Source organism: Monodon monoceros, unplaced genomic scaffold (genome assembly GCF_005190385.1).
Source record: "Monodon monoceros isolate NGI ecotype Baffin Bay Population unplaced genomic scaffold, NGI_Narwhal_1 Super_Scaffold_14, whole genome shotgun sequence".
Lineage (NCBI taxonomy): Eukaryota > Metazoa > Chordata > Mammalia > Artiodactyla > Monodontidae > Monodon > Monodon monoceros.
Genome location: NW_021703770.1, coordinates 17776809 through 17804201, shown reverse-complemented (window position 1 = coordinate 17804201; position 27393 = coordinate 17776809). Strand labels below are relative to the sequence as shown.

The following is a 27393-nucleotide window of genomic DNA, read 5'->3' as shown; positions in this document are numbered from 1 at the left end:
GAGGCGGAGGCAGGCGGAGGCGGGCGGAGGGAGGTGGCGGCGGCGCGCGGAGACGCAGTAGCGACAGCGGCAGCATGTCGGCCGGCGGAGCGCCCGTCCCGCCGCCCCCGAACCCCGCCGTGTCCTTCCCGGCGCCACGGGTCACCCTGCCCGTCGGCCCCGACATCCTGCGGACCTACTCGGGCGCCTTCGTCTGCCTGGAGATTGTAAGTGGGGCAGCCTGGGCGAGGGTCGCGCCCCGGGTGGCGAGAACTGGCAGCGGCATCCTGCCCCCCGGGCTGCGTCCTTCTGCGCGGCCCCCAGCTCCCGTCCCCCCGGCGTGGCCTTCTCCTGCGCCCCTCCCGGGGTCCTCCCGATGCCCAGCGCAGCCCGCACCCGGGCGACGGCGCCACCGCCCTGGCCCTCTCGCCTGGCACCTGTTACGCTGGCACCTGCTCCTCCGCTGGCGACAGAAATGGTCCCGGGAGAGCGAGCAGGAGGCCCCGCGGGCCGAGGATTGGGGACTTTAAGAGGAGAAGGCTCTTTGGAGTTGAGGTACTGTCAGAGACCCCCGGCGGTTTGGCCGGGGGCCACGCTGGGCTGGAGCGGGTGCCGGCGCTCTCGGCCTCGCCTGATGCTACCTGCCATTTTGTTGGGTGCTGCAAGGTGGAGCCAACGACCGGGTGACCAGGAGGCCGCCAGGATGTGGAAGGAGGGGGCAGGAGGTACCAGGAAGCGGAGGAAGAGGGCTAGAAGACGTGGGCTTTTTTTTTTTTCCTTTTACCATTATGAGCGCCCTTTGGATTGGGGAGAGGAGCGGGGCTCAGGAGGCAGGGCAGGGAAAAGGTGAAGCCCATACGGTGCCCTGGGCAGTGTCTAATCAAGTGGGCTGAGAATGGTAGGGTAAAAGTACAAACGTGGCTGTCAAGCTCCTCGCCGCCTGCGTTTGCGCCTTCTCCCTTCCGAGTCTACCTTTGCAACTCCAAACCCTCTCAGCGCACTTGGTTGGGCCTAGGTGACCGTCGGGTCACCCGGCCTGTCGTGCAGGCTTCTTGGGCTGCAGACATGAACTTTTAAAAAGGCACTTTAATGGAGTTGGGAGGTTTTGAAGCTCGCTGGGGAAAATGTGCAAATATAAATTGGGCAACCTGAGGTTGCATCATGCCCTGAGAATGGCAAATACAGAGTGAAACGTTTGCCAGTCAGTGCCTTTCCTGCCGGCTGGCTTTGTTTGCTCGGTTTGGGGTTTTCATATCGTCCCCCTCACCCACACCCACACCTTTGAGTTTGCATAACCTGGATTTGGGTCGCTTCGGTTTCACTTTTGTGCTTGTGGGGCTGGAACGCCTTGTGAGCATTGGTTTTCCGCCCTATTTTGCTAAGGCACCCTAAGTTAAGTTTAGCTCAGATTTGAATCTGAAAAAGGAGACAAGTGAGTTACCGGCTATGACATCAGTAATCGGATGGTGACTGCGAGGCTAGGAGAAACTGGTTTGAGTCTGAGCCCAGTTCGGAAGCATCTGAATGCTTGGGATGAGGTGCGGGCATCCAGGTGAGAAGAGCGGGGAGAGGGTGGCCTTGGGTGGGCAGCCCCACTGTGGGGAGGGGGACAGCCTGAGAGCAGTGAAGCCTGGGAAGAAAGATTTTATAGGCTCTGGGCTACTTTAGTTCCGTGTTCCTCAGACTCCAGTTGTTTGCCTACCTCTGTTAGAAGCTTTTGCCTGCCATATTCACCTGTTCTAGAATTGACAGATTGTGCACTTTAAATGCACTCACTTTCTGAGCTTCAGTACCTTACCTTAGCCTCACCCTAAGCAATAAAAACATGAATTCTCAAATTTGATATGCTGTCATATTTTTCTAATATTTATTCAAATAGATACTTATATGTTTACATATATATGTAAAAACTGTGACATACATATATGTATATATATGCAAAGAAGGCCTAGCCATGTGCTATCAAATCAAATGCCATCTCAAGAGCCTCCGGTGATCATGTGACACTTTTGGAAACTCCACCTAATTCTGAGAAAAAAAGTGGAAAGTGGTTTATTCTATTTCCTCCCTCCCACCCCCATATCTCTTTATTTATCTAGCCCATTGGTTAGTTCTCAACTCCTGCTATACTTAATTGCTTGGGCAGATTTTTAAAATACTGTCGTTAGGCCAGACTAATTAAATCAGACTCTCTGGGGAGCTACCGAGTCCATTAGGTTTTTTAAAAAGCTCCCGGGAGGTTCTAATGTACGGTCATGTCTGGGAACCACCAAGGGAGGCCTTTTCGGGGCTCTGTGGACAAGACAGCTCTCTCTTGCAAATGTGAATCCTCTCCCTCTGCTAGAACTTCTGCCACGCCCCATCCCAGGGGAAATCCCAGGCTCACAGAAGTATCCAATCCCTTCCTCTCGTCTCTTCATTTCCTCTGGCTTCTTAGCCCCAAAACGCTTCCAGGATCCTTATCTAGATAGAACAGCATCACTTCTGAAAGCCATTTCCGTTTAATTTTCACTTTCTTTGGCCAAATATCTCGATAGGTTTAAATCATAGGCCTCCATTACCTTTTACTTGATATCAACCTCCTTCCTCCCCAACCCAACCTGCAAAAAATAAAAGGCCCAGAATATTCCGGTGAAACTGGTGACCTCAGAGAAACAAGAGACCACATTAGAGCCAAACTATAGCTCCTTCTTGGCCCTCATCCTGCCGTGCCACTTAGAGCTATTGGATCATGTGCTTTAAGAGAGCAGATGTGGAGGCCACCTTGGTCCCCTCTCTCTACCTAGAACATCCACACCGGAGGAGATGCACAGATATAAGCAAAGTAGACACTTTTGAAGCACTTTGGTCCCGGATTTCTTAATATCCCTCTGATTTTCTGATCCCTTGAAATTGTTCAGTCTCCCATGGCTCCTCTTCAGAAATTTCTCTCTGTAAATTAAACGTGAGAATTCACCAGAAGCAGTTCTAAGCTCTGGGTGATGTCCTTTCTGGGGACCCCTTTGTTTTAGCCTCTGCCAGTGTTTCTGAACATGCCCAAACTCCTTAATTTTGACTTTCTATCGAATCCATTTGTCTTTGCAATTTCTTTATGTCCCGTTGCTGTCTAAAACTGAACACCTGAAAGCTGCATCTGACAAAGATGCTGGGCTATCTATAGTTGACTAAGCTAATGAAACCATGATCTTGGAATTCACTTCTCGCACTAACCAGTAACTTTGCTCAATGATTTAATTTCGATTTGCCTTGTTGTACCACATTCACAATCTCTCAAGTGTCAGGCATTTGTTGGGGAGATAATTCAAAAGATACAGATATTGCCAGCCTCCAAACACCAGGCAAAGTAGTTTATAGCGCTGGCTTTATAGGTGGAGGTATTGCAACTTCACATGCATGGTGTGGTTTTCTTGAGATAGGTATGTTGTACTGCTAGACACCTAAGTTGTCTACCTCTGGGTTTTTGCACTCAGCTATACTTACCAATGTGTGCTTGCTCTGAAGAGTTTAATACTAAGTTAGTTTTGCAAAGTGAAACCTTTTAGTTTAAGATGGAAAACGTTGCCTTCCAAAGTTATCGTTTTCAAAATCTAATGTTTGATTCAGTGTTTCCTGAGTTAATGTTTTGTAAATCATTCATCAGGTGTTTATTGAATACCTGTTGTACGGCAGACACTATTCTGGGAACAAAGATATTTAAACTCTGCCTCACTTGAAAGAGCTTATAACCTAGTTGAGAGGATATGCCCCCAAAACAACTACCATTCAGGGAATAAAGACACAACAATGGAAAGTGAGCTATAGCTAAAGCACTTTCCAGGCAGGTGTATTATAAGAAAATGACATTGGAACATCTGTACTATTGGGCTAAACAAGCTATTTCTGGTCCTTTGTCCTCAGTGAGTATTATGCACAAGAAGATTGGAAGTAACAGTATTAAACATGGAAAAGAATAAAGGTCATTATTGAATTCAGTGTGTTTCACAGTTTCAGTATTTAGGAAACTGTTTACATTCCCCATGATATTCCTGAACATTTCTCTTTATGGGAGATGGTCTAGGACTCTTATTCACAGGCTTCTAACTGCAGTGTTTTCTAACTGCAGTGTTTTGGATGTGATAATAATTTTCATTTTTTCAACAAATAATTAATAACCTGCTATGCATCAGGCCTTATCTTATGCCCTGGAAATAGGATAATTAACATAACTCCTGCCCTTAAAAGAAAGTCCTATACAGTAAAGTATAAATCCAAGAAAGAATTACAGTGCTGCATTTGAAGTGATAAAATTGGTTTATGGGCTTCCCTGGTGGCACAGTGGTTGAGAGTCCGCCTGCCGATGCAGGGGACACGGGTTCGTGCCCCGGTCCGGGAGGATCCCACGTGCCGCGGAGCGACTGGGCCCGTGAGCCATGGCCGCTGAGCCTGCGCGTCCAGAGCCTGTGCTCCGCAACGGGAGAGGCCACAACAGTGAGAGGCCCGCGTACCGCAAAAAAAAAAAAAAAAAAATTGATTTATGAAAAGTACTATTGAAAAACAGGGTGGAGTACATCTGGCCACTGGGAAGGCCAGGACAGGCAGCTTTAATGGGATGGTGACATTTGAATTTAGCCTGAAATGATGAGTAGAGGTTCAGTAGACAAAAGTGGGCAAGAGAATTCCAGGTAGAAACAAGGGCATGTGCAAACCCCAGAGACAAGAAAGACCATGGCATGAAGTTCTGGCAATGGTTGGTGTTTTTCTGTGTGTGTTTTTCTACATGACTTATGGGGAGGTGGCAGGAGGAGGAAAAAGAGCAGGTAGGGTTCAAGGTGTGGTTTGCTGAGGAATGATAGGCCAAGGCATAGCATTTGTTTTTGTCTGTGATGGGGAGCTGCTGAAGGACAGGGATAACTTGATCAGACTTGCAGAAATCTTTGAGTAATGAAGTTTGGTTATAAAGCAGAGAGATTGAAGGCAGGAAGGTCAGCTAAAGGGCTTATTGCAGTGGTTTGGATGAGGGGTGATGAGAACTAGAAGTGGGACAAAGAAAAGAAGCAGAGAAGAGGCACAGATTTGATATTTACAAGGTCAACCACATATGTAAAGTGTTTTTTGTTTTTTGTTTTTTTTTTTGCGGTATGCGGGCCTCTCACTGTTGTGGCCTCTCCCGTTGCGGAGCACAGGCTTTGCACGCGCAGGCTCAGCGGCCAGCGGCCATGGCTCACAGGACCAGCCGCTCCACATCATGTGGGATCTTCCCGGACCGGGGAACGAACCTGTGTCCCCTGCATCGGCAGGTGGACTCTCAACCACTGCGCCACCGGGGAAGCCCCATGTAAAGTTTTGACATGGCCTGAAGTGACCGTAGACCAAACTTAAGTATAAGATGTAACACAGAGGACTTACGCCAGAAAAATGAAATGTTAATGAAAGGATGATGGGGAAGGAGGGGCTGTGCAGCAGGCATGTGCAGTCATGCAGATAATTCTATGGAAGGGATTTCAGGTTATTTTCAACCTGCAGCTTTGACTGTAGATGGACTAACACATAAATGTTCAGCTGTATAGAGTTCTCTCTTCTCACCCAGAAAATAGATTTCGGTTGCAAAGGGACATTGTGTGTCTGCAGTGGTGAAGGAGGGGCTACCTGTGGGTGTGTTTTCCCTGCTTCAAAGGGGTTTTAATTCTATAGGTAAAATTTTTACTTTGCATCTGGGTTAAAAATCTCCATCCATGTGAAAAAAAAGTCTTTAAAACTTCATAAGAAAAAAAAGTGCCCCTGCCAGAGATTATTTTCAGCAATCGTTTTCCCTGGCTGGCAGTTCTGTAAGAATTAGAAAGAACTGAAACATGGAAAACTTCAAACCAAGTTGCTGAAAACCTTGACCTTGAGCTCCAAAGGAAAAGGTTAAGGAGAGGAGATTTGTCTTGTGCTGCCTGATAGAAATGTCTCGTACCGGTGGTAGGAGCCATGGGTGTGGCATATCTGCATAGATACAGCTGAATAGGAAAGACTGTGTAATGACATGGGACAGGAACCAGGCAGGTGTAGCCAATACCACGCACGTTCAGTACTTAACAAATGCTGTGTGATTGTTCTGTAGGACAAACTGAACAGTGTGAAAATATTCTAGAGAAGCTGACTGGAGCGGGGAAGAGCAGCTTTGAAGTACGCCCTCTTATGTCTTTCCCAACTTTTTTTTTTTTTTTTTTTTTTTTTGCGGTACGTGGGCCTCTCACTGCTGTGGCCTCTCCCGTTGCGGACCACAGGCTCCGGACGCGCAGGCTCAGCGGCCATGGCTCACGGGCCCAGCCGCTCCGCGGCACGTGGGATCTTCCCGGACCGGGGCACGAACCCGTGTCCCCTGCATCGGCAGGCGGACTCTCAACCACTGCGCCACCAGGGAAGCCCTCAACTTTTTTTTTTTCTTCTAGCATTTTATTTTATTTTTTAACTTTTTATTGAAATATAGTTGATTTGCAATGTTGTGTTAGTTTCACATGTACAGCACAGTTCATTCATTTACAGCAGATTCAATTATTCATATATATGTATATATATGTATTCTTTTTTTTTTTACACTCTCTTCCATTATACGTTATTACATGATACTGAGTATAGTTCCCTCTGCTATACAGTAGGTCCTTGCTGGTTCTCTATTTTATATATAGTAGTGTATATATTTTAATCCCAAGCTCCTAATTTATCCCTCTGCCCTTTCCCCTTTGGTAACCATAAGTTTATATTCTATTTCTGTGAGTCTATTTCTGTTTTGTAAATAAGTTCATTTGTATCATTTTTAGATTAGACGTATAAGCTGTCTCGTATAATATTTGTCTTAGTCTGGCTTAACCTCACTTAGTGTGATAATCTCTGGGTCCATCCATGTTGCTGCAAATGGCATTATTTCATTCTTTTTTATGGCTGAGTAATATTCCATGTGTGTATATACTACATCTTCTTTATCCATTCATCTGTCAGTGGACACAGGTGGCTTCCATGTCTTAGCTATCGTAAATAGTGCTGGTATGAACATTGGGGTGCATATATCTTTTCGAATTATGCATTATGTATTATGTATCTTTTCTCTGGATATGTGCCCAGGAGTGGGATTGCTGGATTATATTGTAGCTCTATTTATTTTTTTAAAGAACCTCCATGTTGTTCTCCATAGTGGTTATACCAATTTACATTCCCACCAACAGTGTAGGAGGGTTCCTTTTTCTCCACACCCTCTCCAGCATTTATTATTGCCCAACTTTTAAAATGTCATGACTCCTCTCCAGGAGTTTAAAGTTTGACCTGAATTTCCTCTGTCATATTTTATATGAAAAGGGCCATGCCCTTTCGTAGTCACCATAGATGACATCCCTAACTTTCGTATAATAGCTTTCAGAAGAAGGAAGGTAAAAAGAAAGAAAAAAGGCAATGACTTGTACAGTCCTTGTTGATACTGAAGCATGGGCATGCGTGAACATTTTTAACCTAGGTGATAACTAGTTACCTGTAAACATGAAAAGACGATTTTAAAAATCAAGGGAAATTATAAATAAGAATAAAAGAGGGCCAGAGCATACTTCTCCCCTATAATATGGGCTTTCCATTTTAAGATTACTATCAGCTTGGTAGCCATGGAAGCACCAAGAGATGGCATCCAGCCAGAGAAGTCTTTCTGGAAGACAGAGTACTGGAGTTTAGTTATCCAGCGAAAATTCTGATGGCAGCATGCTGAGCAGAAGCATGGACCAGCGTAATAGACGCTTTGTGTGCAGGGGATGAGGGACAGAGGCTGCAGTGCAGAGACAGGGTGGCAGGGAAAGGAGCATTGCAGGGGAGAGGGTGAGCTTGGAGAGGCAGGCAGGAGTATTCACCAGTGCTGTAACCACTGGACTGCAGTCACATCATGAGTGACTTTACACTTTTATGGGCTGCCTTGTAAACACAGCTATCAGGTATTGTATCTGTTGACTGAAGTATGTTCCCACTTAAAAACATTCTTTGGAATACAAGTTGTGTGTAAAATGGAGTTATAGGTAATCTATTCACTAGAAGATAAATAGTCTGAGCATGTTTAACATCCTTTAATCCTATTGTTCCATTTGTAGCACCCATTGAAATCGGAGGGGTTATCAAGAAGATAAGGTATTCTGAACTTCTGGAGGGCCACAAACCACTTTGTGATTCTGGTGAACAGTGTAGACTGTGCCCTCAGAAAAATGTATATGCACTTATCTACCCAATTTGATATGATTTTGGAGAATCAACCCTGCCCCTGCCCCAAACCAATCCATGGCAAAAGTATAGAAACCCTGCTCTAGAATAAACACGAAACTTTGATGGGGGCGACCTAACATAATGTTAAGAGCATAAGCTCTGGTAGCCAGTTGCCGGGTTCAAATCCCAGGTCTAACATTTATTAACTGCATAACTTAGAACAATTTATTAATGGCTCTCTACCTTGATTAACTTCTCTATAAAATGGTAATAATAATAGTACTTAGCTCTCAGTGTTTAATCTCTCAGTGTTAATCTCAGAGGATTAAATTGGTACAAATAAAACCCTTAGAATAGTGCTTGAACACAAGACCTAGATAAATGCTAGCTCGTATTTCTGTTACCCTCACCAGCTTCGACCTCTTACTCAGATTAACTCCGTAAGCCAGGTTGGGAGACATTTTTTCCTCTAGTCTTTCTGATTTGTTCGTTCTCACTGATTTAAAGTGATGAAAAGCCCAGTATGTAAGCAGTAGGAGAACTGGAAAGAGAGGGTCATATGTTATACACAGAAAGTTCTAAGTATTGAAATGTTTCTCCTTAGGGCAGTCTAACCAGTCCTTTATACCTTCAGCTTCACTTACCTTTCCCTGGTTTCATTCCAAACACTGACTGAAAATAGGTCAGGGTAGGAATTGGCCTGTTTACTTAGTGAATAATAAGAGTATACTAAGATGAAGGTGTCCAAGTGGTTTGAAAATTATTAGCCAAGATGTCGGAGGGCATGTTTTAAAAGCACGCTATTAGGAAATAAGTGACATTTGAAAAGAAAAAGGGTGTTTGCAAAAGGAATCCTTTGGGGACATAGGAAGACCGTCCAAATAGGACTCAATCTGGGAAGTCTGTAATCCACACAGCCAGAATCGCTGCTTGCTAAAGACCATGGTTTCCCGCGGGGTTACATATTCTTGCCAGTCCACAGTTCCTAGTGAAAACATGTTTTAGCTCCAGCTCTGAGGGTTCAGTTCGGTGTGACGTGTGGATGAATAATACTTCCATGGCTTTCTTATGGGAAGGCTTCAGCCAAGGTACACCCTTCTGCCCTGCAGGAGCTAAACTGAAGGGATGAGCATACGCTACAGTCAGCCACAAAGGAGAGCCGCGGGTCTTGGAATGGGTAGCAACTTAATCACGGCAACTCGGGATATATTTGAGCACTTGAGGTGTGTGCCAGGTTCACCTAAATTTGAGCTCAGGAGGTGAGGGGTCGCAGGGGAAGACCGATATCTACGTGAAGACGTGTTTGCCTGTGCATTACCTGGAAGTCGGGTTGTCTTTTTGTCAGAGCTTGAGATTCAGAGTCATGAGCCCTGACTTGGTTCCTTAAAGAACTTTCAAAAGGTGGTGCATTTGGGAGTTTTGTGTATAATTATCAGACTTTTTAGGACACCAGAGAGTGGTGGAAGGCCGTGATAGACAAGGGGTCAGAATGTGGATTCAGTTCACCGTGGGTGAACAGGAATTCCAGCCTTCTTCAGGGTGTGTGCACTCTGCAGTTGCTACGAAACGATATCAACTATTCTCCCTCAGATTTTAACCATTTCTGTGCTCTGCATTTCACTTCTAAAAACAGGCTACCTCCAGAGCCACCTCTACTGAACAGCGATGCTGATAATTAACATGAGTGGTAAATACTCTGAGCTTTGTAATGTGCAGAATTAGGTGAACGGAATATACTAAGCATTGGTAATGTTGTTAAAAGCTCAGTTTTTAAAGTTGGAGCTAGATTGGGAAGCTCAGGAGAAAAGGTAGCTTTTGGCCAAAAGAAAAGGTAGCTTATCGTGAAGTCAGGAGAAATAACTGTGTCAAGGCCCTAGGGACCCATTCACCAATGTGACAGTCTTGCAACGAGGAAGGTGGATCTCCAGTGTGGGACTATTTCTCTTCTCTGGGCCATCCTCTATGTTCCAAAGCTCCTGTGGTAAGGATGACTTAAATCTGTATTTCACGGAATCTCTGATCTAGGGATGTAGTGTGTGTGTGTATATTTGGGACGGGGGAGGCATCCATACACCTTCCTGCCTCCCCTGCCCCCTTTCCAGCCACACACACACCACAAATGGGGAGGCAAGTCTGTTCTCTTTTCATATACACACTTAGTTCCCTTTCCAAGCCTTTGAGGTTTGGGAAGGGCTGTAGTTTTGAGTCCGACAAGAAGAGTTCATCTCTACTGTTTCACATTAGCATCCGCTGTCACAGCCCTCGTCTGCCTTGAGAGCCCGCTTCAAAAAAAAAAAAAAACAGGTCATGAAGAACCTAGGGGTAAGACGGGAATAAAGACACAGACCTACTAGAGAATGGACTTGAGGACATGGGGAGGGGGAAGGGTAAGCTGTGACAAAGTGAGAGAGTGGCATGGACACATATGCACTACCAAACGTAAAATAGATAACTAGTGGGAAGTAGCCGCATAGCATAGGGAGATAAGCTCGGTGCTTTGTGACCACCTAGAAGGGTGGGATAGGGAGGGTGGGAGGGAGGGAGATGCAAGAGGGAAGAGATATGGGAACATATGTATATGTATAACTGATTCACTTTGTTATAAAGCAGAAACTAACACACCATTGTAAAGCAATTATACTCCACTAAAGATGTTTAAAAAAAAAAAAACCTGCCTCCCCTGCCTACTGTCTAGATTCCTCCCATTCTGTTTCTTCTTCCCTCTGGCAATCTCTCGGAGCACACAGTGTTGAGCCCTTTTTATAGCACTGGCCACAATCTGCTCCTGAATCAGATTTGATGGTGTCTATTTCTCCCTTATTAGAGCTCCTGGAGATTGAACCTTGCCTTTTTTTTTTTTTTCTCAGTGTCCTTCTACAGTGCCTGGCAGCAGATTTGAGGCTGACCAGTTTGAGGTCCAGTCCAGGTTTATTACATGTTATGTTTAATTCCAAGGGATCGGATAGCCTCTTCTTCAGAGGTGTGAAATTATCATAATCTCGATATCATATAATTATGCTTATCTATCTGAGTCTGCCTGTCCCTAATAAACAGTGGCCAATTGTTCTTTATTACTCTTTATACCGGCACCTAGAGTTTCTATAAATGATTCTTGAATTAATAGATATGTAATAATGATATATATTTCTTAAACAGTATTTAATGTAGCTTATTTGTGATGGGAGAGTAAGAAAAGTCTACCAAGAGGAGGCTGAGAAAAAAAGAAAAAATGGAAGATCTTATCACCTTCAAATATTTATTAAACAGTATGAAAGAGTATAGAATCTTTTACCAGGGACACTGTTTCTTTCATACCTACTAATAAGGTTGTGGTTACATTTTTTTAATATGCATTATTACCCATGACCTAGATTTACTTCCTAAAACTTTCTGGGTTGATTGTTCATATTTGATTTGGAATAAGGACTTGAGATATACCACCACTATTATCAATTTATTAGATTGGGGCTTCTGTTATCATTGCTCAAGTGATAATTTATTAGACTTTCCAAAATGTTTTTCAAAGTACTAATGAATTGTATGGGCCTTTTTTAAAGACGCAAGTTAATACTTGTATTTTTAACTTTTAGTGACTTACACAGTTTGGATATTATCTAGCAAGAGTCACATGATTATTGGTTTTTAATATTTGCTGCTCCAACTGTTCTCATATGGGAACTAGGAGTTTGTTCACTCAGCAAATAGCTGAGAGCCTTCCGTATGCCAGGCGTACCTGCTTCTATGATATCGCCTATATTGTGGGGGGGGATGGGGGCCGGGGGGGAATTGATTCCCATTAGCCTGTCGGTGTCTCCAGGCAGGTGTACCGTAGCCTAGGTTTTTGTGTTGCCAAATGTAGCACAGTGCCTGACTGAGAGTTTGGAAAGAATTATTATGTAGATTAATAAATGATATAGGATGCAAGCCGTTATAAGGCAGCATGCTGCCAAGAAGATCTGACAGTACAGTTGGACTGAAAGCCAGGGGCATCAACTACAATGTTTCCCATCAACGTAACAAATCCATAGTAGGGAGCTTGCCCAGAGGGCAGAGGGGGGCCTGAGCATGGGGTGGAACTCAGGAGGGACCTTTAGGCTGATGTGCTCTTCAGGATGAGCTGTGCATGGGAGTTTCTCAGATACACATGGGGAGGGAACGACGCTCTGGGCCAGCATATGTCAGGCCACTCAGATGTGAAAGAGCTTTGTCTCTGGACTGTTCATTTCTTTTTCTATAATGTGAGATGTGAGGGGTTTAGTGGCAAGAGACAAGTATGCAAAAGGCAGGTCTGCTCATAAAGGTCCTGGAATGCTATGCAGGGCGTGTGTAGCCTTTATCTCTCTAGTGGTAGTATGCACGAGGCTGTTGCTGTCAGATCGTAAAACTGCCTGTCTTCACCACCAACCATTTCTCCTCCTGTGTCTTTTCACTCCCTCCCAGCTGTCCCAGCCAGAAATCTGGGTATTTTCCTTATCTGTTCTTCTGCCGTCATGTCCCACATCTGATCAGCCACCAGCCACCCTCACGTCTACTTCACAGTTTCTCTCTGAGCCACTCACCTCTGTCTGTCCTCAGCTCCTTGAGTCTACTTTACACTCTGTTACCGTAACGGTCTCCGCTGTGGTCCCCCAGTCCTCCGCCTGTTCCCCTCCAGCCCATCGTCACACTCCAGCCAGAGACAAACTCCTAAATACAAACCTGAGCCCACTCATTCCTGCTCAAGGTGATCTGGGGCTTCCCGTTGCCCTTGGGTGAAGTTCCTCTCCTTGACCTGACCTTCAGAACCCCCCACAGCTGCGTGTCCAGTGCACACCTCTGGCCATTCTGCACATGGTGCCTGCTGCTCCTGTCACCCTGAGCTCTGCCCTTCAGCTCTGCCAGGTGTTTCTCAGCTTCCCCAAACCATCTTAAGACTCAACTCACCCCCCCGCCCTGGAACAGCCTTCTCTGCCCTCTGCTACTCTCCCTGGCCCTGTCCTTTGGGTTGTTGCTTCTAGGGAGTGTTTCCTGACTTTTCAGATCTGGATTTAGAGCCCTCATTGTGTGGACTTTGCCCAGTGTTTGCCCAGTTGTGACTTGTGTGAAGCAGCATCTTAGTGACTTGCTTAATTTTCTCTTTTCTGTAAGAGACTGTGAATTATGTGATGGTTGAGACCACTGTTTACCGTTTTATTCCTAGCACCTGGCACAATGCCCGACAGTAGGTATTTATTGAATATTAGATCTGTGAATATCTCAAGTATCTATTCTCATGCCCAGCACATAGAAGAGTGTCAGTAAATGATGGAAGATTTTATTGTTTACTGTCATGTACAGTAGCTGCTATGCTATATATAGGCAATAATCTCACCTGTACAAATCGGTCACGATAAGGACTGAAACATGGCCATTAGAAGTGACAAGTTAGGAAGTCATGGCTGATCGTTGTTAATAGCCTCTCAGAAATGGTGAGAGCAGAAGCCAGTGGTCAGTGGTTTGAAGAGTAACAGCAAGGAGAGAAGATGGAGGCCTAGCAAAGATGAATTTGTAAAAATGGTGTACTGAAAAGGGAAATCCTCAGAGAGGGCAGTAGTTCGAGAGGCAGCAGGGTCAACGGAAAATACTTTCATTTATTTATTTATTTTAATTTTTATTTTGTATCAGAGCATAGTTGATTAACAATGTTGTGTTAGTTTCAGGTGTACAGCAAAGTGATTCAGTTATACATATACATGTACCTATTCTTCTTCAAGTTCTTTTAAAGGAAAATACTTTTAGATGGTGAAAGAATACTGCGCCTGGTCATGGGCTGAGGATGAGGGTCCAACAGGAAGGCAGGTGCAGAAATAGGCGTGGAGTCAGATCAGGTCCCAGAGTAGAAGTGCTGGCCTACACCTGAGAGAAGAAAGCTCTCCAGTAATGATAGAGATGAGTCGCTGGCGGGGTTGCAGGAACACGTGCAGGAGTCTGGGGGGGAGCAAAGGCAGTGGTGAGCCTGACGCAAGCATGTTCAGTTCTATGGCCCAAACCTATTACCGTGTTTCGTTTTCCCTTTAGGTGCTTGGGGGACTCGTGTGGATCCTGGTCGCCTCCTCCAATGTTCCTCTACCTCTGCTGCAAGGATGGGTCATGTTCGTGTCTGTGACGGCTTTCATCTGTTCCCTCCTCTTCCTGGGCGTGTTCCTCTCTGGCGTGGTGACTCAGATTAATGCCAATTGGAACTTCCTGGTAAGGGATATTTAAGTCTCTTTCAGGAAAACGTGAGAAACTTATAAATATCTCATCCTGTCCTGAAATGCTGGATGCCCTGTTCTATCTGTTGCCTCTGGTGGGAGAGAAAAGGCCAGAGCACAGAGGCTTCTGTGCTGCTGTGTGGCTGGCCTTGCTGGACAGCAGGGTCCCAGCTTGCTCAGGTCCTGTGGTGACAGAGCTGAGCCATCTCTCTGTTATTCCTTTATGAGTTAGATGACCTTTCCGCAAAGACTGTTTTGTTTCATACAACGAATGAATCACGTTACAGTTATTGAACTATTGGAGAGATGGATGCTGTGCCATGTATCTTAAAATTTTCCATTGAATCCTGCTTCAGATATTAAATACATATATTCTTTTCAGAAAACAAGTAGCTCTATATGTTACTCTCCAAATACTTAGAAAAGGAAAGGGGATATTTTATATTTATTTTCAATGCCTGTCCTAGACTAGCAAGAACTGATACGTTTTAAGAAATGAATTTCCCATCGACACCATTTTAAAAATTATGACACCATTAAATTGGGTCAACTTACTTTCCCTTTTTCTCATATAATATAGGGAGCCTCTTTCATGTTTGTGGTTATTCATTCTCTGGGACTGTCTCAAAATGGGCCCCAGTGGAGCATGAATTCCAATGCATGGTGGACAGTGCTTTAATGAAGTTCATGAAGAACCACCATTAGGTTTCCTTCACGCTTTGGTGGTTAGGAACTTAAATCAGACCTTTAGTCGGGCTTTATATATGTTCCTTTCCAGTGTGGTAGTATTTTATTCAGCAGCAAGGAAAATATTTGTTCTTGTCTTATTTATAGACCGTAAAGAGAGCCATCATCCCAGATGTTATCAGCAGTGAAGTCTAAGCAAATGTGGCTGTCCATTCAGTCAGCCCGGGGCAGACGGCACGGGTTAGTGTAAAGCTAAGGAGGAAGAGTGCAGTGTGGTGGTTATAGTAATGCACAGGCTTTGAGATTAGTCTGGCTTGCTTACTAACCATGTAGCCTTGGGCAAAATATTGAACCTCATTTCTTCCTCTGTAAAAGCACTAATAATAATACCGACCTCACCAGATGCTGTCAAGGAATAATGGAACTCATGTAGTATACAGTGCTCAGCTTTGTGTCTGATTTATGGTAAGTGATCAGTAATCACCATAAGTCCTTAAACACGCTGAGGCGTGCACTTTGAAACTTTGAAAGTCCTATTTCTTAGGTTGCTGATACAACGTATTTCTGCATTTTTGCCTTGATTTCTCATTAACGATGAGAAAATATTGCTAATAATTACTCAAGTGATGAAGATCAAAAATCCCTATTTAAGTTACAAATAGATGCTTAATCTCCTTTTTCTAAATGCCTGGCTTTCCTAAAATAATTCATGAATGAATCAGTCAATCCCTAATGTTGGTGAGTGCCACCAGGCTCTTTTAATATCAGGCTTGAAGATGGTATTTGGCCAGTATGTACCAGTAGTATGGCCCTACTGGTGCTTTGGTACTGGTTAATACATAGCCATTTCCCCAGTCTACTGCCTCTTCCTAAGTGCTGTGCTCCCTTTCACCCTGGCCCTTTCCTGGACCTCCTAATAGCCCAGCAACTAAAGAGTTAATATCTGGAAAAGTAGTGAGTCTCCAGGATCCTGCAGTGCTCAGCGTTCTGTCTAACTGGTTGATGCACACGCCTTACCAATGTTTACATATTTTTCCAATATCACTCCTGGTTTTATTAGACATAACGTCCATACCCTTTTGTTTCCTTTCTTTTATATTGAGTCTTATCTTAGGTATTGAGTATAAGCATTAATATTAGGTTTCCTAAATTTGTTAGGTTTGATTAGGTTTTCTAAATTTGTATTTCTTTCCAATTTGTAGCATTGTATCTGATGTTCAGATACAATAAAACGTTGGTTTTTTTTTTTTTTTTAATTAAACCACTTTATGGAAGGGACAATTGAAACTGCCAATCTGTTTCATAGGTCACCTGCAAAGTTTATCTTACGGCTTTCTAGCTGGAGTAGGCCACTCTTACTGAGGGGAAAATGGGGACAGCCACACACAGGACACAGTGCAGTGGTTGTTAGTACACAATCTTGTCATATGGTGGACATACTTTGTGATTTTCTACATACTTAGTCATTTTTGACCGCATGGCTGCTTTTGATAGATTTTTAAATTTATCTTGTATACTCTCAGCCAGGTAAATTTTTGAGCCATGCATATCATGGAGTTGTCACCAGATGGTAACAATTTTTAATTGCTGCATTCTGGAATTGTTAGACATTAATTGCTCAAAAAAGTATTGCTTTCCACCCACCCTGTGATAACAGTTTAATGTCGCCTGTATGCCATGCGTGAAGGAAGAATGTGCGTTGATAAAGAATTTATTCTCTAGAAGTATTCATTGTGAGATATTACCTACAGTATGTATAGCTTCTGGTTTTTATTGATCATGAGATTAAATTAATATTCATGGCTGATGTCCTCAGTATTTTTTCCCAAGCTTTCTAGTGTGGGTGTAAATGGTGAAATAAAAATATGATATGTAATAACATATATTAAGTGCTAAAAACTTGCCTCCTTCTAATTTGAGGAAAGCAGCAGATTTTAATTTTGGGATGCTTTTTCTTCATTGTTTTTATATGGACTGGCAATAATACCATTTCACCTAACTTTAAACAGATGTCATATTTATTTTTCCCTTTTTGGAAGATGGAGTGTTAAGGAAAGATATATGTTAGAGAAATAAAAGACACCAAAAAAAAAAAAAAGGCCTTGTACAATTAAACATGTTTCTTCCCCCAAAATGTAGCTGGCACACGTGACCATCTGCCCAGTGTGGAAATCACTTAATATTTTTTAAATGTCCTGAGCTATGTTTTCTTTCCCCACATTCATTCCCCTATTTGACCTTACAGAAAATGATGGTTGTCCTTTTTTTTTAAGAAGATGTTGGGGGTAGGAGTTTAGTAATTAATTTATTTATTTTTTCCGTGTTGGGTCTTTGTTTCTGTGCGAGGGCTTTCTCTAGTTGCGGCAAGCGAGGGCCACTCTTCATCGTGGTGTGCGGACCTCTCACTGTCGTGGCCTCTCTTGTTGCAGAGCACAGGTTCCAGACGCGCAGGCTCAGTAGTTGTGGCTCACGGGCCCAGTTGCTCTGCGGCATGTGGGATCCTCCCAGACCAGGGCTCGAACCCGTGTCCCCTGCATCGGCAGGCGGACTCTCAACCACTGCGCCACCAGGGAAGCCCTGTCCTCATTTTTACAAATGAGAAAACTACAGCCCAGATTGACTATTATCCCTTTTTCATGCTGCCATTGTGTAAAACAGGATCCCCCTATATACAGCGTGGCTTTTTTTTTTTTTTAATAGTTAGTGAAAGTTTGACCTTGAGCTGAGAAGCAGAACATGGGCTGGAGATAAGAATGTGGGAAAGAGTTACCTGCTCCTGAAAATATTCAAGGCATGCTTGAGGCTGGGTTTACTTGAGGTGACGACAGGTGAGCTGCGCTCTGGGGTGCGTGAGTGTTGGGAAGACTGGCAGAAAAGCAAGAGCATGTGACGGAGACTCAGAAAGGGGATGGGGTCCTCTGCTAATGGGGGAGGGCCAAGGGCTTCGGACAGGTGGTCCATAAAGGGTGGTTCCCTCCCCTGCAGCTCCAGCATCGCCTGGGAACTTGTTAAGAATGCAGATTCTCAGATTCCACCCAGACACACAGAGTCAGAAACTCTGGGGCTGGTGCCCAGTAGTCTGTGTTTTAACAAGCTCTTCAGGTGCTTCTGATACACACTAACCTTTGAGAACCTCTGGCTTAGAGCAAATAATCTGTATTGTCCAAAACCATGAGTGAAATTGTGAGTGAGGAAGACCTTTGTGCACACATCCCACACATAGCAGGAATTAGAATAAGATGTCCAGGGTGGCCAAATATAAATGTGGGTGTAGCTCTCCAGTGGTGGGGGATATTTAATGAGCACCTAGTATATGCTTGATCCTATGTTAAGACCTAGAAATACAATGGTGTACAAGACAGGCCTGGTAGTGGCTCTCAAAGAGTTTGTTGGAGTAGACAGTGGCAGTGAGGAAACGATTACACAACTGACAGAACAATTACAATTATGTTAATGGCCAAGAAGGGAATAAGAAGAGTGTACGTATCCTCTCTGGGCCACTGGGAGGCAGACTCTAAGATGGATTTAGAAGTATAAGAGATTTTTTTTTTTTTTTTTTTTGAGGGAAAGGGGAGGAGATAACACCTTCAAAAGAGGGAGGATGTAGGATAAAGCAGAAAAGTCTTAGAGAGTGATAAAGTCTTGGCCAAATTAGTGAGAAGCTCCAGAGCACAGCCTTCCCTTTAAGACTCTTGTGTTGGGGGAAGGTGGCCAGGCACCAGTATCTGCTCTGGGCCATCATTGGCTGAGGGCGGCCCAGGAAGAATGTGACCTTAGTTCACACACAGCAGCAGATCTCAAATCCACTGAAGCCAAAGCTGTCAGCTAACTATGCTCCTCACAGCAGAACGTCAGGTTCTTTCTGGAAGGGACACGTGTGCAGCGCGTGCCGTGGGTGCTCCAGACCTTTTCTTGCACCATGTGGTTCCACTTCTCCATCCGTGTTTGGGGCCCCGCTCCTCCGGGGTTCCAGTGTGCCTCTCTTCCTGAAGCAGAACTTAAAAGAGAGAGGGTAGAGGGACAAACTGCAGCCCCTCTGACTGGAGTTGGTCTCAGAGCCACAGCTGGTCTTGGTCACCTCCCCCCTCCACTGACCATTTTAAACTCCCCTTGTTCAGCACTCATGTCTGCTGCTCTCCGAGGTTTACCTGGTGGTGGAATGCAAACCCTCCCTGGTAACTTTATCCTTTCAGGCCAGTATTGCTGCAGTTCTCCATTTTAGTCACAGTTGGGCAAGAGAGTTCTAACAGGGCCCCAAGTAAATCACCCGAGTTCCACGTAGACTCCTTCCTGCCCTCCTGTGTGTCAGCAACCCTACCTTCTCTTGTCAAGATGGTGATTCCTCCTCTTGCCTTTTGATCCCTGAGCACAAAGAATCCAAAGTACACAGGCAGCAGCCATAGCTCATAGTGCAATGGGATGCTTGCTGTATCCTCTAGCAAGAGTACATGTCCTGGGGACCAGGACCTCTGATCATGCAGAGCCCAGAGTTGTGGGGACAGCAGTCACAGTCTTTCATCAGGTAAGTGGGAGTGATGATGGTAAGAGGAGAAACTCCTTCCCGCCTTGGTTCTCACTCTTCCAATGAGGACACAACACCGTATTGAAAACTCCTTTTCACCGTGTCTATCGCATCCCGAAAGATGGCCACACACCCTTACAGGGTAGTGCCTCCAGGTGTGCCTTCAGCCAGCCATCCTGTCATGCTCTCAGGCCAGCGAGTTCTAGATGGTGCAGCATACAAGACAACTCATGGTCGTGGGCCCATTCCCACTCCTCTGCTGAGAAGTTGGTCCCTTGGTCAGATGCTGTGTTGAGTAGATGCCTATAAATCAGGCATTCTGTAAGTCCCTGGATAGTCTTGGTGGCTGAGGTTCTGCAGGGAAGAAAAGCAAATCCATACTCAGAATGAGTGTCTGTTTTGTGAGAATGAACCATATGTCTCCCAGGGAGGTAGGAACTGAGTTTCGTCAATTTGGTACCAGGTGCGAATAGCGCCATATCAGGGTCTCAGAGTCAGTCTCTGTTGCTGGCAGGTTCCGCCTTAAGAAAAGGCGGCAGCTGGGTCAGCTTTGGCAATTGAGAGTCCATGCTGTTGGGCCTTGACATAGCCTCCTCCTCCCAGCCGTGGCGACTCTGTTCTTGTACCCACAATGCCTCTAACCAGGTAGCTGGTGACAAAGGCTGGTTGCATCAGCTGGCCAGGTCATTTTCTATACGCGCCATCCCATGGTGGATGCTTCTGGTGGGCGTGACCACGTAACAGAAAGGTCACACTTCACACTGTATGCTTAATCCCATATGTCCGTCTTCCTGCCCCACACTTCCTTGTCTCTAAACCTGTAGCCTTTTATCCTCTACGGCCCCGACTACCCTGCCAGACCATTCACCACTGACCACAAGTCTCTGTATGTTCTTACCTTGGGCTGCTTTGCTTTCTTAACAAAGTGTATGACATGCAGCACCACTCATCGTTGCATCCATTCGGAAAATATTCCCTAACCTCTGTCTTTCCAAGCCAGCCCTGAGTGTGGCTATAATGCACGTGTAATGCAGCTGCTGTCCCTTTTCACCTTGCAACAGCGTAGCATGCCATCAGAAACAAGCACAGGTGTTTTCTTTCTCCTTCATCTGGACCTAAGGGCTCCCCTCCCCCATGTGGCGATAGGTGTGGGCTGAGGAAGGAGGGCAGTCCCGTCCTTGGGGGTGACATGGGGGCCTGCGCTACCTGCTCACGCAGCAGACTTGTGCCCTGTAGCCCAGCTCAGCTTGATCGCTGATGTGCCCTTCCCATCTGAAGAAGCGGTGCTATGTGTGACTTTATGAGTTGGTGGCTTTGATAGAACTCCATTCTTAATGAGCAGTTCCAGATACTAGTCACTTGGTGTCTCAAGATCAAGTGTTTCTTCTCTCCGATGGCCCAGGATGACACCGGGAGCTGCTTTTCCAAGACGTGTAATTCCCCAGTACAACTTACACGCCTGACTTTAGAACCCTAGGAGCCTATGTCGTGATTTTGTCACCACCATTGCCATGAGTTCCTTACTACGTCTTTTCCTCCATCACTCTAGAGTGCATAGGACCCTAAGGCCAGTACGGATAGCTGGATAGTATGACCCAAGCCATACAGAGTTGGGCGTGTAAGAAGTTTATCGGATGGTAACACCTATGAAAGCTGAAGGGGGAGGAAACAGGACTGGACAGGGAAAGTCTTCAGCACAACTCAGTTCTGATACTCCTGTATGATACTCCTGTAAAGGAGGAAGGAGGCAAAATTAAGCAGGAGTAGAAAGGTGGTATTACTGGGGGGAAGGGTGTGGAGGGCTGGGGGACAGGCGCAAGCAATTGGTTGTGGGAAGACTCTTTCCGGTCAGAGATGCTACCACGCGTAAAGAGCATCAACCCTGATGTATAGAGTGATTCCTAGGGACCAAGATGAGACCAGAGTGGCTGACGTTCAAAGAGGAAAGAGGGTGGCATCAGATGAGGCTGGTGAAGGAAGCATATCGTACCAAGAGTCGCAGGCCATGTCACCAAACGTTTCCCGTTCCTTTTAAGATGAAAACTTCAAATGGAAATAACAAATGGTGATTGTAAGGTGTATAATAATAAATGGTAAGTACCTGCTGTAGGAACTGTTAACAAAAATACACAGCGATGTGTTGATGGTATATTAACTCACCTGAGATGATGTGAATTTTAAGAGTCGCGTGTCACTTCAATGCAGCGAGAGATAAATAACTTAATCACAACTGAGTTTTGTATGAAAATTTCCTCTGCTTTTTTGTAGAAGTATATGTTTGTTTTGTTTTTTAGAATATCGGGAGATAGGGTATGGAATTCAGTGATTTCATAGGCCCATAGTGTATGGGATGACAATCTAATGGATAAAAATAATAATTGCTCAAAAATAAAATGATTATAGAATGTGTATATAATTATATAACTATATAATATACAATAATAAAATAGATTTATATAATAACCCTAACAAGATGTAATTTAAATGCTGTTTTACTTGAATTTTAAGGATAGGAATTCTACGGTACCTTAATCGAAACTGAAATTATGTATTTTATTCTAAAATTCAGTGGATCTGAAGGTTTGCCACTGGGCCAGTTGCAACGGGTCAGTTGATTTTCACTGGGATTCTAACAGCTTGACATTGCTGAGGGAGCCAAAAGAAATGGCAAATGCAGTTAAAGACTGTCTCAGTGTTCTAATTTTCCTGAACGTAAACTTCATTTGAAATAAGGAACGGAAGAAAAAATCTCTTCTTTTTCATTGTAGCTGTCTCCCTTTTCCACCCTCTTTCAGGATCTCGCTTACCATTTTACAGTGTTCGTCTTCTACTTTGGAGCCTTCTTGCTGGAAGCAGCTGCCACATCGCTGCACGATCTACGTTGCAATCGAACCGTGGCTGTGCAGCCGCTCTTGAACGATAACCAGTATAACATCAACGTGGCAGCCACAGTAAGTGTTTGATGAATACAGTTTACCAGCGCTTCCCCTCCCCTGTCAAGGTCTCCAAGAAAGTCTTTCGGCAACAATAGTTTTCTTTAGTAATAACCGTCAGCATTAGACATATAATAGCTGTTTATCTGTACAGTAGCCTTATGAGCCAAGTTGTTACCCCAGTGCTGTGGATGAAGAAACTGAAGCACGAGGAGGCTGACATTCATGTAAGATCATACCTGTCAGCGGTAGTAGTTGACCTTGCGCCACAAAGTCTACTTTGTGAAAAGAACTAATTGTGCTTTCTACCTGGTGTAACTTCAGACATGGTTAGGGAGATTTGTCCTTCCCTTTCTCTCTCTAAGTGAAGCTGCCCTAGTAAACCTCTACATGCTTCAAGTTCTACATTAATCCCCATTTCATCCATACACTCCAGTAGACGTAAATCTTTAGTTTCTGAGTTTTAATGACAGAAGCTAAATGCATGAGCCGTTCATTTGTGGCATTCCACTGAGTCCCTCACTTTTCTTTTTATTTCAATATACCTTAGAGAGAGGAAAACTCCTTTTCCCTAGTAAGAGGTATCAAAAGTGGTCATTCATGCAGGGGCCAGGTAGCCCAGTGTGGGTGAGTGAAATCAGCTGAGCCTGACTCACAACAGGGGAACAACCTCGCTGATCAGATCATCGGATGAACAAAAGCATAAGCGAATTCCTAGTCAAAACAGAAACCCTCTCCTTTCAGGTGTATACTCAACATATAATTAAAAATGCACCAGGCTTTCTTTTTCTTTTTTTGATGGGAGTCATTAGAGGTAGAATTTATCAGAATTCCTGTGCTTATAAGGCACAAACAAGAGCAGTACTATAAACAGAACCGGGGGGGAGCCACGTGTATGCAGCCCCCCCAGGATTCTGATATCAATGAGGATAACATAAATTCATAACCTGCCACTGCAAAGAGGACATGGAGGACAATTGTAACTACATGTGAGCAACTCAGAGTGTAGTTAAGATTTACACTTTGAGATTTATCATTTAAGAGTATCATTGCTGGGCTTCCCTGGTGGCGCAGTGGTTGAGAATCTGCCTGCTAATGCAGGGGACACGGGTTCGAGCCCTGGTCTGGGAAGATCCCACATGCCGCGGAGCAAGTAGGCCCGTGAGCCACAACTACTGAGCCTGCGCGTCTGGAGCCTGTGCTCCGCAACAAGAGAGGCCACGATAGTGAGAGGCCCGTGTGCCGCGATGAAGTGTGGCCCCCACTTGCCACAACTAGAGAAAGCCCTCGCGCAGAAACGAAGACCCAACACAGCCAAAAATAAATAAATTAAAAAAAAAAAAGTAACAAATGTTCAAGTACAATTGGTGTCTTTAAAAAAAACAAAAAGAGTATCTTTGCTCAAGAAATTTTGAAATGTCCTGAAATTTTATAAATCGTGTATGAAATGTGATAGAGCAGTTCCCAAATTTGACAAACCTACACTGTTTGCATGTCATTACAAATACGGTATAAAACTGAAATAAACTTTTCTAAGTTATTGAAATAAAACAAATTTTGATCAACCATGCAAGAGGAAATACTAGATTTTCTCCAAGATTACAAAATCTCTCTAATGCCGTTGTCTTATGAAGAGCACACTGTCTTGTGAAAAGGATATCAAAGAAAGTGGGTTTCCAAAAATAAGATGTATCAGGCAGGTAATAAAACAAGAATATTGTTGTTTTAGATTTGGGAATATTTGTGACATTTGTCAGCTTTTCAGAATCCATGGTTGTTGTGATTTCTTGTTCTAATTAAACATTCACATTTGTACTTTAAAATAAAGTGGTCATTCTCATTCAACAGAAAATGCCTAGATCAGAGATGTATCAGAGAGACAACCAGCAGAAGAAGGGTGGGGAAAATAGCAGAATGGTAATTTTGCTGTAAAAATGTTCTGTAGGTGGATCTGGTATTCCTTCTCAGAGCTCTGGTGTCCTTGTAAAGGATTCCTGTACTACATATAATGTTTTAACATTTTTAACTGCTTTGGTAGTTTTCTATGAATCATAACCCCGAAAGGGTGAGGACAATACCTATTATCTGTTTATATGTACCAAATGTACTGATGGATACATAGTTGGTGCTAAAGAAATCCTTGTTGAATGCAAAGAACAGTGATTCAGAGCTAAGTACAGACTTGAGGACTATCTCCCACGCCAATCTGATGATTCATTTCTGTGGGTTTTCTCTCTTCAGCTCTAAGGTCACTTTCCATTGTCACAGAAATGATTTGCTACATCCTCAAGTCCTGATAGCTGCCCTTTGCTTGGCTGTGAGATCACTGTGCAAATAGACATCTCCTCGTGAATATGTACCATGTTAGGGGTCTCACCACTGCTTACCAAGTGAGTCCAGTACGTGAAAAAAGGCTCACCCTAAGGCTGTCCACAAATGAGAAAATTATTAGTGGCCAGGACTTTGGAAAGAAAGGTTAATGGCGTGAGGGGATAAACTCATCAAGAAAAGAGAGGAATATAAACGATTCTCATTAGCGTTGAGGTATCTTTAAGTAGGCTGGTCAGTCTTCAGACAGTTGCTCCTTTGGACGAATGTTTTCTTAAAGTCAGGGTTATGAATCTGATGTGAATTGTTTCTTTTTTCTTAGATTTTTGCCTTTGTGACGACAGCTTGTTACGGTTGCAGTTTGGGTCTGGCCTTACGACGATGGCGACCGTAACACCCCTTACAAACTCGCTGCCTGTGTGTTAGTTTCATTTGTGTACTTTTTATGTCTCATCAATTTGGATACCATTTTGTCCAGATATAACAACATCCCCAAAGTAATTTGTTTAGTATATGGAGAGAATCTTAAGTATAAGTTTTGGTTCATTTCATGGATGGAATTTTAATTTCAGTATGATGTTAAACAGAGAAATCGCCTTTAGTTTTACATCTGTCTCTTTCTTTTTCTTATTTTAAAGAAAATTTCCCTTTACATCCATAAAATACACAGATATTGTTCATGAAAAAAAGGGGTATCTCTTGTGTTTAGTTACTGAGTCACCTGAACCTTAATTTTAATAGGTAACTAAAACTCCTGAAGAAAAACACATTTCAAATAAACTTCCCACTGAACTCTGTGTGTTAGTGTAAAACAGAGATCGACACTCTTTAAAGGTCCAGATGGTAAATATTTTAGGCTTTGTGGGCCATTCAGTCTCTGTCACAGCTACTCACCTCTGCTGTTACTACGTGAAAGCAGCCGTAGACAGTAAGTAAATGAGTGAGTGTAGCTGTGTTCCAATAAATTTTTATTTACAAAAACCGGCAGCAGGCTGGATTTGGCCTGTGGACTGCAGGCTATCGTTTGCGGACCTCTGGTGTAAAACCTTGGTTATGGGTTCTGTATTTTATGGAACTGATCCTGAAAGGTATAAAGGGAATTAGAGAAGTCACATAGTATTTAGTCTCATGCAGTAATTACATTGCCTTTAGGTTAATGGTCAAATACTTACCCTTGAAGGGGCTATAGTTTCTCAAGCTAATTCAAGCAGAGTCTTGGGTACAGGAAAAAGTAATTTATGAAGTGAACCCTAGTTGCTTAATCCATCTAAGTGTTTCCTAACAACTGAGCAAAATGCTCATCTGGTGTCCTTAAAATGAGAGCCCCAGAGACCACTAACCACTCCTGGAACTGGTATCTAGCTCCTGATGTCTTACTGTGGGTTTATTTATGCTTCAAATGCAGCTGTTTACCCTGTGCATGAATATACAGATATTAATGTGTGGATATGTGAGGCTTTATCCAGTAGAGCTCTCCAAAGGGTGAACTTTTTACTTCTAATTCTTTTACATGACTCTGAGTTAAATTTGAATAGAGTACGAAATATAACTTAAAGTTGTAGATCCTCACGTGTTTAGAGGACAGTCCTGACATCTATTGAATATGAGTAGCACAGAAAAGTATTTGAACCCTCCTCAGAGACCCTGGTCGTGGTAACATGCCAAAAATGGCTTGAAGGGGAGAACAAGTTAGAGTTAGGCCCCCAGCTCACACCACCCGTCCAGACAAGATACTTATCTCTTGCCTCAAGAGGGCTACCTCTGGGAAAAGAGGGCTTTTGAATATTTTATACTTTCAACCCTTTGCTTTTTGGCTAAATCATCCACTACAAGTGCCATGTATAAGCTGGGCTGTTAGATTTCATGGAACATAGAACAATCCTGAATGAGTAGCATAATCAATGCTCAATGATCAAATCCTGTTTATGTGATAATCCCTTGGAAAGAAGAATCTGATTAGGGTTTGGTTTGTGATGTAACTACAGAGATAAAAGGTATATTTACTATGCGGCAAGAGGATATCAGTCTTGTGACTTTATACTGATGTCATAGCTTTTCTATAATATCCAACTTCCCTGGTTTTTCTAGCTCCATGCCACACTCTTAACCCTGAATTATGAATTGTATATTACAGAGTCATATATGTGCCATAAGGATATATTGTCCATTCCGGCTAGAATTGTTAAAAGTTAGTCTGCTAGATTTAGTTGTGAGATTGTATTTTTGTTTCCAAGGTATAACAGGTCCATGCTTGGTGGCATTAAATTAAATGATTTCATGAAACTGCTTTGGTGACACTTTTGTAAATGGATTGCTTCTAGAACATTAAGAACCAAGCCTAAAACTCATCTAACTGTGAATACTTAGAATTGTAAATTAATCACGATCTAGATTTGTGAGTTGACTGACAAAGCACTTGAACAAAAATTATGGCATTTGAGAATTTCTTTATATATCTTAGCTGTAAAAATGAGGAAGTGTTGGTTGGTTTTAAAATCTGGTTAACTCCATGATGAAAAGAAATTTATTTTATAAGTGT

The 27393-nt window shown here is 43.7% G+C and overlaps 1 protein-coding gene across 1 annotated transcript; it reads left to right on the top strand.

Annotated features, from left to right (window-relative positions):
* MAL2 (mal, T cell differentiation protein 2) lies at window positions 1-27393 on the top strand. The gene is made up of 4 exons (XM_029223019.1): window positions 1-206; window positions 14209-14379; window positions 22389-22544; window positions 25177-27393. The coding sequence occupies exons 1-4, from the start codon at window positions 75-77 to the stop codon at window positions 25246-25248; spliced, it is 531 nt and encodes a 176-aa protein (XP_029078852.1). The 5' UTR covers window positions 1-74; the 3' UTR covers window positions 25249-27393.